The 15,545-nt window shown below is 36.0% G+C and overlaps 1 protein-coding gene across 1 annotated transcript; it reads left to right on the forward strand.

The window, feature by feature from the left end:
• Positions 1-8,599: 8,599 nt before the first annotated feature.
• LOC126728754 (cysteine-rich receptor-like protein kinase 10) lies at positions 8,600-13,032 on the forward strand (the record flags this gene model as incomplete). The annotated part of the gene is made up of 7 exons (XM_050434539.1): positions 8,600-9,395; positions 9,974-10,111; positions 10,230-10,351; positions 10,436-10,646; positions 10,931-11,168; positions 12,167-12,317; positions 12,434-13,032. Coding segments are annotated over 7 exons (1,989 nt in total), but the record flags the coding sequence as incomplete, so codon positions are not given.
• Positions 13,033-15,545: the final 2,513 nt, after the last annotated feature.

Genomic DNA, 15,545 nt, shown 5'->3' on the forward strand with positions numbered 1-15,545 from the left:
GTAGTTCAGTTCGAACCTCTATCCAAATCCGCTGTATGTTTGGTGTATATTATAGTTTTGCTATGAAGATGAATAAATGGGATGGGCTTCAATTATTTAAGAATGTTTCAATTAAAGTCAATAGTTTCCAAAACTATTTCATTTTGAATCAGTTAAAAACCAACGAGGCTCTTGTAACCTGCAGTCCCATTCTGTTTGGCAAATAAAATAACATCAAATAAATGTAGTGAAATGAAATAAATACCAGAGATCAAATATGCTAGAAAATGTTAAATATCTCCAAATTCTAGAGTTCTGTTTCGTAGAGTATTTTAAACATAAGTTTTCAATTTTTAAACAATCTTATACATATTTTTATATACTTTTTTTATCTACACGTATTTCAAAAAATACAAACAATATACACCCAAATTACACTTCAAACAGAACACGTAATAGTCATCAAGCTAATCAACTGCTACGGTTGTCCGAAAGTTTCAACAACTAGTGCTTTTTAATACCACCAAAAGTTACAGTCGTTATCTCTCTCTTTCTTTCTTTTGTTTTTTTAATATATTTTTCTTAACATGTTCTCACAGAATAGTCAAAACCGTCATGTTCTGATGCAATTGCACTGTTCAATGAACAGTAGCCACAAAGTTTGACTTTTCTCACTTTTTCAGCCAATCAGTGCACATCGTGTACTGTTCACAGACTCACAAATTTCACTTTTCAACAACTTTTTCATTAAAAATGGGTTTCACGGTACAATTCACACATTTAAAAATTATTTTACTACAGTGTTTTTCAGTTTTCAGTTTTCAGCTGTATCCAAATGGACCCTTAGTGATTTAAGAGACGTGACATATACTTATCTTTTTCATTTGTTAAAAAGAAAAAAGAAAAAAAAAAAATCTTACTACCTTATCCCCTGTCTCTCTCTCTCTTTTATCCTAAAACATTAGTTGGAACTCTCTCTCTCTCTCTCTCTCTCTCTCTCTCTCTCTCTCTCGTTTATATCTAAAAGACTAGTGAAGCTAAGGGTTGTGTGCAAAAATGGTCGACTTTGAAATCCCCATATCACTTAAGCTTGTGTCTCTCTATCTCTTATTAAGCTTGCTTAACCATACCACTGAGTCAGCACCTACATACACCTCTCACTCCTTCTCCAATTCAAGCTTTTTCACACCCAACAACACCTACCAAGACAATCTCAACCTCCTCCTCTCTGCTTTATCCTCCCAACTCCATAAACCAAGATGGTTTCTAATTGTTTGTTTAGACCCCTTAAAAAAAGATTAGTTTAACCTAATGAATTAGCCAAGTAATTACTTAGGTTAATTATGAGATCTAGGTTAAACATATACAAATATATTACTTGGTGCAGAAAAGTAAAGAAGATAGTAATATGATGACCTAGGAAAACCAATGAAACAAACCGTTCCAAGGTAAAAACCTAGAGAGAATTTAGCCTAACTATCCTCAAGTTAAACAAATCCACTATGATAGAATGGAAAATTACAATAGATTTAAACCCTAAATCTAAAGTTACCTCAAGTAGAATTTACTAACATAATCACATGCAACTCCGACTCCATGGACTCTTCTATCTTGGATTTGTTGAACACAAACTCCCCATTTGTGATCTTGAGATCCCACTCAAAGGTTTCATATCACCATCAGTAGTAAATCTTTATGCAGCAACTTGTTTCCACCAGTTCTTGATTGTAGATCTCATTCTAGTAGATGCTTGTTGAGTTAAAAGGTACAGAAACCTCTCAAATCTCATAGGAGTAACTCACAAGTCTTCCAAGAGCTTCTAAAATGTAATTAGGATTTTCCTTTTACACCTTGTAGGGTTGGACTGAAACCTTAAACAATTTTGCAGGTTTGGATTTGGTTTAAATTCTACAAAATTAACTTATCTATGATTTTCGATCGATTGAGTCTAATTTTCTTGAACTCTCCTTTTTGCAGCTTGAATGTTTTTGAATCTTGACTTGTACAATCTTGAGCAATGTCTAACACTTAATCTAGACATTTTTTTTTCTTCTCAGTTTGCCAACATACACAAAATAAAAATCTAAACATTTAATCCTAAATATTTAGAACCTAAAAATATCCCCCTTTGGCAATTCGTGACAAAACACACATAAACATGAATTGCTTAACTCAAGAACTAACCCAATTACAAAGTATTGCCCTAATACAATTCTATCACAATCTACTATCTATTTGTTGCTAAAATAGGCAGCAGTTGATGAAAGAATTAACCTGTAAATTCTTGAAATACTCAAAACAAAACATAAATGCATGTGTGAAAAATACAGTGTAAATCAAAAACTAAAAAACTGAACTTGAATTCACAAAACATAATTAAGAGAAAGATATCAACTATGATAGATTTGACTGAGAGGAACAATCAAAATTAAAGCTTAGGAACTCCTTTTGAGGTATCAAGCTTCAACCCTTTCTTTTTTATTTTTCTGTTTTTTTTTTTTTTTTTTTTTTCTGTTTTAATCATGTTTCTTTGCTTAGTTTAGGTTTATGCATGTTTTCTTAGGTTAGTTTCATAGTTCTTTTACATTCTGAGCATGTTTGGTAGTTAGAATTTGGTTTTTTGTTTGTCCTCTATTTTCTGTTTCACGTTTCTAGGTTAGGGTTGTTGAACAAGTCCAGGCACACATGCAATGAGCATGCATACGCAGGTGCTTGCCTAGAGACCCTAATTCAGATTTCTTATGTTGTTTGGTTTGTTTGTTTCACATGTTTTGTTTCTTTTTTAAATCCTTTGCTTATGTTCATACGTATCTGAGTCTCTGTCTTATATGCTTGTTTGTCTTCAACTTGCTTAGATTAGGGTTTTATGTTTGTTTCTTACTTTGATGACATGACCATGCATTCACATGCCCATTCATGATGCCATAAGTGCTGAGGTGCTGCAAGGTAAGTAAGGTAAGTCATATCTTGACATGAACATGCATATTTTGTGATGAACATGTTTGTGTGGTGTTGAACCTAAAGGTTTTCATGATTTCATGATGATATGCTTGTTGCCATGCCTGGGTGGCTACTTTGTTTGATATATGATAGGGTTTCACATGTTGGGGTTCTTAGATGTGTTTGGGTTTGGCTCTCTTTTGCTTTAAGTTAGATAAGTGTTGTTTTGGGATAAAGATGCCATGATTGTATGTTAGATACATGTTAGTGTGTGTGTGAGTTTAGAATGCAAATGTTGAATTAGTTTTTAATAGGGTTAAGACATAAGACATAAGACATAACAATGGGAGGCCAACCATAGGGTTGGGCGATCTTGGGTGCCTAACACCTTCCCAAGAGCGTACCTAAACTCTGAACCCATACTCTAGTAGTAAGATCCAAGGTCCTTCATTGAGAGGATGCTATATATATGGTTCCTAGACCATTGCAAAAACTAGGTGGCGACTCCAAAGACCCTTGTGTCCACATACGTTAGTACTAAGAGCATACAGAAATACACATCTATCAATAGGAATAGTATGCAATAGGAATAGAATACCTAAAGGTTTTCATGATTTCATGATGATATGCTTGTTGCCATGCCTGGGTGGCTACTTTGTTTGATATATAATAGGGTTTCACATGTTGGGGTTCTTAGATGTGTTTGGGTTTGGCTCTCTTTTGCTTTAAGTTAGATAAGTGTTGTTTTGGGATAAAGATGCCATGATTGTATGTTAGATACATGTTAGTGTGTGTGTGAGTTTAGAATGCAAATGTTGAATTAGTTTTTAATAGAGTTAAGACATAAGACATAACGATGGGAGGCCAACCATAGGGTTGGGCGATCTTGGGTGCCTAACACCTTCCCAAGAGCGTATCTAAACTCCGAACCCATACTCTAGTAGTAAGATCCAAGGTCCTTCATTGAGAGGACGCTATATATATGGTTCCTAGACCATTGCAAAAACTAGGTGGCGACTCCAAAGACCCTTGTGTCCACATACGTTAGTACTAAGAGCATACAGAAATACACATCTATCAATAGGAATAGTATGCACATGAGAGATAGGAAATAGATTGTGACATGCTATCCTAAACAACAGGTAGTTGTACTCTATCAACTTATAAGAGTTAAGTCTTTGTTCAGTTCCCCAAGTGACAAATCTTCCGCAAAGAAGTGTCATGACATCATCAATAAGAGGAGACTCAGAATATGGATAAGTAGGTCTATAGACAAGAGGCACACCAAGAACTTCAGATACTATTTGCTTAGTAATCTTAAACTCTTCACCTCGAATCCAAGCAATCAAAATGTAACCATCGGATGAATCAGACTGAATAGAGAGATTCGAGTAGAATTCTCTAATCAAAGCAACAGGAGGGGGTATAAGATCATGATGGAGAGGCAACCAACCTCTAGACTCTAGATTCCTACAAATAGAAGGATCTAACTCATCTAGAAGGATTTTTGTAGTGGATCAAGCTCAAGGAAATACAAGTAGAATTGTTGGAAAAATCAACATAATCACTTATTGTCTTATATTGCACCTGAGAATTACCGAAAAGGATAATACATGTACATTTTAAGGTGATTGGTAGCTTGAATTTTTTTATTTTTATTTTTTTTACAAATATACTACCATAATTGGTTTCTAAAATGTTACTTGTTGATTTTGTTGTATTAATGGTATTTGTTCGTAGTGGTTATATGTTTCTAGAGAATGCAATGCAAGGACGATTCTCAGTAAAGTCCGATGTGTTTAGTTTTGGTGTCCTAATTCTAGAGATTATAAGTGGCAAGAAGGACAATTGTTTATACCGATCAGAACGTGATGAGGACCTCTTAAGCTATGTGAGTGTGGATAAAATTATTTCAAATTTGATTGAACTTTATGAATGCTAATACAGTCAGTTCCAAATGCTGAAGAGAAATTAATTGGGTTATTTCTAGAGAGGGTCCTGAAGAAGGGAAAAAAAGTACTGATTTTTAATATTATCTTTGCAGGCATGGAAACAATGGAAGAATGGGACACCTTGGAATTGTTGGATCCAACTATTAGAGGTTCTTTTTCAAGAAATGAAGTCATTAGATGTATCCATATTGGCTTATTGTGTGTTCAAGAAAACCCAACCAATCGAGTCGACCTACAATGGCAACAGTAGTTCTCATGCTTGATAGTTACTCTGTTAGCCTGTAGTAACCTCAGCAGCCAGCATCTTTGCTTTGAAGTAGAGCAAATTGGAACAAGCCAACAAAGGAGCCGCAAGGTGATAGTTTTTCAAGCCAGACAGTGCCATGGTCTGTGGATGGCGCACCGATCACTGAACTATACCCTCGATAGCGGGAGGAAGCAAGGTGTTATCCAACTTAAATTAATTTTTTGTTTCCAAGTGAAGAAACTTGAACTCATGCTGCATATGGCGTTGGAATCTCCTCTATTAAAGTTTTGCCTCCCTTTGCGGCCAAAATCTCATTTATATATAAAAAAATAAATGTAAGTACTCATTGTGAATGCTAATTGGGCTATTTCATGAGCAAATACAAAGCCAAGGGTAGAGGACTGGCGGCTGCCAGGGTTGGGTTGGGTGGGTGGATAGAAAAGGAAAAAAGAAAAAAAAAAAAGATTTGCATTATTTGTATAAATATTTTGTAGAAAAAATGATAGTGACTTAAAAGTATTGTTTGTGACACCTTATATTGAAAATTTTATAATCTTTGTATTATTATATCTCTAGAGGAATTCTATTTATTAATCTGATCTCTGAGAAATTTGACACAAGAAAAAAGACAAGCATTTTAAGGCATAAGGGCCTATACTCACTTTCATTTAGTTAAGGGGTGTACATAGGTCGGTCCGGGCTAGATTTATGCTCAGCATGTGTTAGGTTCTAAGACTTTAGAAACTAATGTATTAGAACTTCAATATGTATTATGTTGGCAAACCATGATCAAAACATAGAATCTAGGTTTAAACTTGCTCAAAGTGTGATTTAATGTAAAATTGGAATCGAGTGATTGCAGGATTTATTGGACAAAATCTACAAGGCTCGATCGATCAAAATTTCAATTCAGAAATTCCAATTCAGCCCAAGCCCATATGACGTGTAGGGTTAAGTGCTTTACTTCAAGTATAAAAGGAAAAACCCTAGCTATGTTTTAGAAGTCTTTTGGAGAGTTGTGTGTTGAATCTTCTGTGAGATCTAGAGATGTTTACCTTCATACACACGCATAGAGTTGTCAAGATCAAGATTTGCATCAACAACTTGATGATCTCTTCAGTTGCTGCACAAAGAACTTTAAAGAAGATCTGAAACCTTTGAATTGAGTCTCAAAGTCACAAGTAGGAGAACTTGTGGTTGTTGTAGATCAAAGAAAGAAGTAGTCCGTGGACTCGGAGCTGTCACGTGGTCGTGGTAGTAAGTTTTCTACTCGAGGTAACAATAGGATGTTAGTGGTTTAAGTTCTATTGTAAAACATCAATTCTTTCATATTGGATCTATTTTTATCTTGAGGATAGTTAGGTTAAATCCTCCTCAAGTTTTTTATCGTTTAGGTTTTCTTGGGTCATCATATTGTGGTATACTTTATATTTCCGCTTTTATTTGCATAATATGATATTATTGTGTTAACCTAGAACTAAATAATTTATCTAATAATCACTTGGCTAAATAACTAGGTTAAACAACTTGTGTTTAGGAGTCTAAAAATGTACAGCATGAACTCGACTCAAACATTTAGGGTGGGGAAGAACAAAAGTCATTGTTGACTCAAAATGAATGGTGGTTTGGATGGCTCAGGTCTTGATGGGTGGAAATCAAATTCAGTAAAATGGCAAGAGAAGAGATCGTCACCCGATATTGTCGAAAAACTCGAGATCTATGCTAGATTTGGCAAGATAAATCATTAGAAAAAGGAGGAAGAGGAGGATATTGAAAACATTGGGTTCCATTGGTTCCTAAAGAGTAAATTTGACACTCGACCAATTTTAGTCAAGTTTTGGACAAGGATAACTACCTCCAACTACCTCTTGCCATTGAAACCATTTGAATCCCAACAAGTCGATTTGGGTCGAGTAGGTTCATTAGGTCTTCAAGTTAAATGGACAATTGCAAGTTTTACGGATAAAATCCTCTTGTTTGATGCTACTACTATGTTGTATATAATATATTGGACATCGTACTTCAGTTACAAAATTATATTTTCAATTAATCCATCGTAAAGAAACAAAGGATATGCTATGTCTGCTCACTCATGATGTCTGGGTCACATGTTGTGAGTGATATGCAACATTCAACTTATGCATTTTAGTAAAGGATTAGAGTAATGCTAAGATGACAACTTTTGGTACAACTTGTTCACATGACAAATTGTGAGTGGTAGAGTTGTAGACTCATCATTTTTACTCTACTCACAACTTGTCACATGAACAAATTATGGTAAAAATTGTGGTCTTAGCATTTTTTAAAATATTACCCATGACTATGCACGATGCCTTTTACTTTTGTGCACCTTTAGGCCAAGTTCAAGTCATCTAACTTTTGTTTTTGGAATACAAATCCTACATACCATTACCACATTTTATATTTTACTTTATATTTCACTAATCACAATTTGTCATCTGTTATTTTTGTTTTTGTTTTTGTTTTTTGAATTTTAAGCTTTTGCTATTTTATAAAGAAAGTCAAATAAATATATGACAAGTTGTGATTGATAAAATATAAAATAGAACACAGAAAATACTATATTCTTGTTTTTGTATTTGTATTTTTTTTTTTTTTTTTTTGCCTAAAAGGCCTCCCGCAGGACTTAGTGCGGCTTTTTTTTTTTTTTTTTTTTTTTTAATACTTTCTCCTGTACTGCCAGTCTGCCATTGAAATTCTATCCAAAATTCCAAATTCATAATAATCCATTATTCAAATAATATTTTCTTTATTAATTATTGTCTTACGTCAGAATAAAAAATTATTATTATTAAGGAAAAAGAAAGCACTAGGATTAGGTAATTAAGGTTGGGAAAAAAAATACGATTTTCTTGACATACTTTCTCCCATTAACTGTGACTTCTTTAGGCCAGTTGCTTTTGTTGACTTGCCTCTAGAGAGTCTGGAGAGCCCACCTGAACCAGCCATCAATCACCCATATCCTCATCATATTATTTCTTATGCAACTTACCCCACCCCCCCCCCCCCCCCCCCCCCCAAAAAAAAAAAAAAAAAAAAAATTTTGAAACAAACATGAAATTGAACAAATGCTAGGTGACCTTGCAATTGAGGTAACCAAAATGTGTTCTTTCAAGTGTAAGTTTGGATCCACGTCCGAGTTTTACTTTTGCGTTTTGCGTTATGCTTTTTTTTTTTTTTTTTTTTTTTTTTTTTTTTTTTTTTTTCTACACACGTTTCAGGGGACAAGTGCAACAGTAGAGTACTGTTTAGTACTGTTTGGCCCTTTTTTTTTTTACTTTTCTGTCTATCAGTGGGTCTATGTACTGTTTATGGACCCACAAATTTCATTTTTTATCAATTTTTTCATTAAAAATGGATCCCACAGTACTATTCACACATTTAAAAATTATTTCGCTACAGTATTTTCAATTTTCAATTTTCAATTTTCAATTTCAATAAAATAAATTCTATCCAAACACACCCCAAATTTCCCAGACTCCTTTTGTGTCTTTGGCTAATTACCTTGCTTAGCCTCACCAGTAGTACAGAATCAGCACCCGATTACAGCGCTGACTACTGCGTCAACACAACGTTGTTCTCCGCCAACAGTACCTACCAAACCAACCTCAACCTCATCCTCTCTTCTCTTACCTCAAACTCCACAGACAACAGTGGATTCCACAACGCCTCAGCTGGAGGGAACACTCCTGACGAAGACGTGGTCTCTGGTCTCTTCCTCTGTCGTGGCGACGTCAACACCACAGTCTGTCAAGACTGCGTTGCCACTGCAAAACAAGAGCTATTACGGCGGTGTCCTCTAAACAAAGTCGCTATAATGTGGTACGATGAGTGCCTTTTGCGTTACTCAAACCAATCCATCCTCGCTACCATCAACGAAGTGCCTGGGTTTGACTTGCCCGGTTCGCAGAATATCACAGAGGCGGAGAGTGATCGGTTTAACGATGTGTTGGCCAGCGCGATGAACTCTTTGGCGACGAAAGCGTCGAACTCTAACTCGGACAAGAAGTTTGCGACGGAGGAAGATGAGGTTACGAGTTCAAAGAAGCTGTATAGTCTCGGGCAGTGCACGCCGGACTTGACTGTGTCTGATTGCTATAGGTGTTTTCGAAGTGCCATAGGAGATCTTCCTACGTGTTGTAATGGAAAACAAGGTGCAAGAGTTGTGCTCCCAAGTTGTAACATCAGATATGAAGTGTACCCATTTTACAACATCACATCTGCTTCGCCTATACTTCCTCCGCTTGCTCCACAAGGTACGATAATTAAGAACATTTTATTTTGTTTTCCAGATCTGCGATTCTTAACAATTTCAGACCCTATGAGGCCTTAATTGGATCTTGCAGTTGAGTTGAGAGATGGTCCTGTCTCGATCTTCTGCTATTGAAGATGGTTTATTTATTTATTTAAATTTTAAACAATTATCTTGGGTGTCCAGAATTATTAATTTGTTTAGTCTTACTGTCTTACACACCGAGTAAATACAGGAGGAATCCTGGCATGACACCCATGATACTAGATTGAGGTTTTGATGCACCTCATGCTAAGAGTTATTAACAGATAAAATAGGAATCTTATTGATTAAATTCCTGGTTTGTTGCTATAATATAAAATAACCAGAGTTCAGGAAAGAAGAAGATATAATTGGGACAGAATTTTTATTGGTCTTTTTCCTGCTTCATTCTTTAACTATTACTAATTGGCTGGGCTGTCACTGACATATCATTTTTCTAGTTTATTATTACTAATTATATATAATGTTATTTTTAATATTAAAGGATCACGATGAACTGTCTTACTTTCTAAAGTAAATGATGCATATCGTTGTATGCAGGAGAAAAAAAATTGTCGTCGCTAACAATTGTTGCCATTGTTATCCCAATTGCTGTTTCTGTGGTTCTTCTCTTCATTGGCTGTTGCTTCTTTTGTCGGAGAGCAAGGAAGAAGTATAATACTTTACCAGACGAAAATGGTGAAGAATAAAAGATTATTATTTATTCACTTTGCTTTTTGGTCTTTGTGGTATAAACAATTCGCAATTGGAATTTTTATTTTAAAAAAATCTTTATATTTACTGCTTTGTTTTTTAGGTGGAGTCGAAATTACAAATGTAGAGTCCTTGCAGTTTGACTTAGATATCGTTGAAGCTGCCACAAACAAGTTCTCAGAGGATAATAAGATAGGTGAAGGAGGATTTGGTGCTGTTTACATGGTAAAAATTAAGTTCATACTGACGGTCAATGAGAGTTTTATGCACACAAAAGATTGTTTAATCTTGGTTCAAATATATTTTCAGGGTACCCTTCCGAATGGACAACATATAGCTGTGAAAAGATTATTGGTAAGATCTGGACAGGGCGCAGTAGAATTTAAAAATGAGGTTGTATTGGTAGCCAAGCTTCAACACAGAAATCTAGTGAGACTATTAGGATTTTGCTTGGGAGGAGAAGAGAAGATACTCGTCTATGAATATGTTCCCAACAAAAGCATTGATTACTTTCTATTTGGTTAGGCCCATCTGAACTTAAATCCAATTATTATTTTCTTTCTTTGTTTTGTGTCTCTAAGGTATGTACGGTTACTGGTTAGTATCAGAGTACATGATACCGATCACTTACATATCCTTCAAAATTCACTTGTCTTGAACTTCTCACAAATTGAATCAGTGCCAAGGAGCTGAAATTCTAAGATGATAATAAATTTTTTTTTTTTTTTGAATTGAATCAGAATATTTCCTTGTCCATTTGAATCTCATTCCTAACTTGAGTATTTAATTATGACAAAATTATAGAGCCATCAAAGCAAGGAGAATTGGATTGGTCAAAACGTTACAAGATTATAGAAGGAATCGCCCGAGGGATTCTTTATCTTCATGAAGATTCTCGACTTAGAATTATTCATCGTGATGTCAAAGCTAGCAATGTTTTGTTAGATGATGATATGAACCCAAAATTTTCAGATTTTGGCATGGCAAGGATATTTGTAGTAGATCAAACTCAAGCGAATACAAATAGAATTGTTGGAACATTGTAAGTTCTTAATCACAAATTTATTTATTCTTATAACATGTGAGAGTGACAGAAATGAAATATAGATATACTTTAACACCACCAGTTCATGCTCTGCCTTGTGTAAATAGCAATGCTGTGAGTAGGGGTGTCCACGGGTCGGTCCGGGTCGGGTTTATGCCCAACCCGCAACCGACCCGCTTACATCGGGTGGCCGATTGAACGACCCGCTGCCGACCGCCGACGACATCGGGTCGAGTCGGATCGGTCTCCGGTGAACGACGGTCGGGTCGGTCGGCCTCGGTACTGAGATAAATCACGGAATCTTCGCCGGTTTGAAGCTTAAATCCACCGCATAAGCCCAGATTTCAGAGAAAATCACAAGATCTAAGCAAAAATTGAAGCAAAAAGCACTATATCAAGCCCAGATTTGAGCAAAAGCACCACATCAAGCAAGAATCGAAGCAAAAATCAATCCCAGATCTGAGCAAAAGCACCACATCTAGCCGGATCTAAGTAAAAATCGAGCAAAATCTTCATCTCCCCGCCGGATCTAAGCAAGAAAACCAAGATCTTCACCGGATCTAAAGAGAAAACCAAGATCTTCACCGAATCTAACCAAAAACTACCAAACTTCTCACCGGAATATCGACGAATCTGAACGGATCTGGGTAAAACCGGCGTTCTTTCTTCGCTTTCGTCGGTCGGATCGAGTATATCGGGTTTTGAGGAAGAAAACCCGCCATCCGAACCGCCTAAAACGGTTTTTGGTGGCGGAGACCCGTCTCCGACCGTCACCGGCGTCGGGTCGGCCGGTTTTCGGGTCGGCCCGGGCGGTTTGGGCGGGTGGGTCGGTTTCCGGGTTCTGATGGACACCCCTAGCTGTGAGAGGGATTATCTTAGGAGATTGATTAGCTTGAGATGTTCCAAAATTTACAGATGTGATACTATGATTGACCTTCTAAAAATTCCTTCTTTTATTTTACTTAAGGCTGTTTCTTTATGGTTCTTGATTGTAGTGGTTATATGTCTCCGGAGTATGCTATGCATGGACGATATTCTGTGAAGTCTGATGTGTTTAGCTTTAGAGTCTTAGTTCTAGAGATTATAAGTGGCAAAAAGAATACCCATTTCTATCAATCAGAACTTGCTGAAGACCTATTGAGTTATGTAAGTTTGAATCAGATATTTTAAATATGTCACTTTTACAATGAAATTATTTTTCTTTGGTTGTGAGGAAGAAAGATGAACTTGATGAACTACACGTTTTTAACGAGTTTCTGCAGGCTTGGAAACAATGGAGGAATGGAACACCCTTGGAATTGTTGGATCCCTCTTTGAGAAATTCTTATTCAAGAAATGAAGTTATTAGGTGCATCCATATGGGCTTGTTATGCGTTCAAGAAAATCCTGCACATCGACCTACAATGGCAACAATAGCTCTCTTGCTTAACAGTTATTCTGTTACGCTACCATTACCTCAGCAATCGGCATTTTTGCATCGAAGCAGAGCAAAGCTAAACAAGCCAATAACGGAGCTTGAGTCTGATCAGCATACAAGCCAATCAAAAGGATGGTCTGTTAATGAAGCATCATTCACTGAAATATATCCTCGATAGTTTGACTAGACAAGATGCTTTTCAAAATCAGTATGTATTAGCAAGTGGTGGAACTTCTATTCCGGTTCTCAGATAGCCCTTGTTTGTGGACTGAAAACTGTAAACAATCGTAAATATAAGTTCCCTGTTAATTAGAACTGACATCAGTACGATATCAAAGTTGAGTGTCAATTGTATTTTTCATATGGTAGGTTAATTTTGGATGGGGGTGAATGGCACTTCCTCAATATTCCATTCTCATCATGGTGGAGGATGAGGTATTTTAACTGGTCTCTTCTAAAATCGACCTGTTATCACATCATATTATAATAAACATTTTTATAAAAAAAATTTGATGGTGACTGAGAAATTTCTGAGACACACCTTTAATGAATGTTTTATAATCTTTGCACTATTTTTTTTTAAGAGGAATTCTATTTATACATCTGGTCTCTTAGATATTTGTCACAAGAAGACAAGTATTTTGAGGAATAGGAGCCTATACTCATTTTCATTTTCTTTTATCATTTATTAGTGAGGTGTTATGGATAACTCCAGTATTTTTTTTTTTTTTTTCTTTTTGAGAAATTTTTATTTTATTTTATTTTTTTGGGTGAAAGACAATTCATTAAAAACAACTAAATAAGAACATCAAGTTCATGACACATCTTGTTAACATACACTCCATTGAGATCATCCTCAAACACATCACAGGCGGACCATGAAAAGAAGAAAAATCACCATCTAAACTAAAACTCATCCTAGCAAGACTATCCGCACACTTATTCGCCTGACGGAAGCAATGCTTAACACGAATCTAAGAAATGCGGGAAGACAACAACCTGCAATCATCCAAAATAGGAGAAATGATATTATCTACATAGGATGGCTTGTTTAAAATGTCCACAATAGCTTTGGCATCAAGCTCAATCTCAAGAGAAGTAATATTAAGATTGCAACACAAGATAAGTCCCTCCCTAAGCCCCCATAATTCTGCAACAAAGCTACTGGTGATGTCAATACACTTGCTAAATCCAACAATCCGCCACCCTGCATCATCTCTAATCACACCCCTACACCTTGCCAAACCGAGACTCCCATTAGCCGAATTATCAGTGTTCAGCTTCATCCAACCTTATGGCAGTTTTTTTTTTTTTTTTTTTTGGAGAAGTTGAAGAACACCGTTTGAGTGGGAAAATTATTTTCTCCAAATGACCTCTAGTAAAGCCTTACCCATTGCGCGACTGTCAACGCCAACTTTTACTTTTGTGAACCTTTTGTCTAAGATCAAATCGAATAAGGAGAAATTATTAGTTTGATGTAGTCCTTTCAACTAATGAGATGATCATCTATGTAAATGTGTGAGTGAACTTTCTAATCAGCATAAGGAATAAAAAATTACCAAGTGATGTCACATTTGCATAAATAACAACATTTTATTGGTTGGAAGGTCAGAGAGGACTGTGTTAGCAATCATTGTGGTAGATCTAATAATTTATTCTTACAAAGTATACTTGTTGTTTTTGTGCCTTTTTGGCCTAAGAAGCCAATGCATAGAATTTTATGGCCTTTTTTCTAATAACAGAACTACTCCTTTCTCCTAGGCTTTGAAATAATAACTATCTAAGATGAACTTTATTATTGTCTTATATCAAAATAAAAAAATATTAGAGAAAAAGAAAGCACTAGAATTAGATTGGAAATAGATAGGATTTCCTTGACTTCTTTCTCCAATTAAAGTGACTTAGGTTAAATATATTAGCATTGATGTTGTAAGGTTGAATTTTATCAACCATCTTGTTGTCTTTATTCTGTGCAAAATTTTCTTGTATTTTAGCAATTAGTAACCCTATATTTAGGTGGGAATTATGTAAGGGTAGTGTATAAGAAAATGTGAAGAAATACTCAAGATTGTGCAAAGAATTAGGGACTCGCGACTGGATCTCGTGAGTAGCTCGCGTTGCACACGTTCCAAGCATGCAGAGAAGCTGAACCGTCATGCCAGATGTAACACTACAAGACAGAAAGTCCAGTCTAGCCGTTCAGTTACCTCACGGCTGGAACTCACGGCTCAATCAAGTCGCGAGGACAAGCCGCTAGCCAGCTCTGTTTTGAAAGAACTGACTCTTCGCATTCCATACACAAACAAGTATAAATACCCCTTACACCCATGAATTGTAGAGAGCTTCCTGAGAGAATATTGAGAGAGAAACCCTAGAGAAAGACAAGATTGACTCATCCCAAATCTTAACATAGACACTCTTCAAATTCCTCTACTCTCACCCTCTCCATTGTTACATCCTTGAGATGTACATTACCAAAACCTTTTCTCACCATACCCACATCTGTGAGAAGGCCATTTAGTGGTTGGGAAGTAGTTAGGAAGGGACCAATTTCATATTGGTTGATGCTATGGGCTATAGCGGAATCTGGTAAGCTAAAGAAGAAATAGGTTCAGCATAACTCAAATGGAGTAGGAGTTTGGAGGGGTTAGGTACACTGGGTAGATTAGACTTGGAGGGTCTTCTACTATTCATGTATCCCAACTACATTATTTAGTGGATTATTTACCACTTGAAGGGCGACGGAGAGGTTTTACATCGAGGGCTTCGGTTTCCTCTTCGATAACACATCGTTATGTTGTCCTTGTATTTGCATTTCTCTTCCCTTAATATTTGTCATTTAATTTCTGTTGTGGATGTGATTTTATTTGGTTGAGATTGTTTATCAATTCTGTTATATGCTTATGCTCATATTCCGCACATTAATTGTTTGATAATAAGCTTGAATTGATAATTTG

The sequence above is a fragment of the Quercus robur genome, chromosome 5 (assembly GCF_932294415.1).
Source record: "Quercus robur chromosome 5, dhQueRobu3.1, whole genome shotgun sequence".
Lineage (NCBI taxonomy): Eukaryota > Viridiplantae > Streptophyta > Magnoliopsida > Fagales > Fagaceae > Quercus > Quercus robur.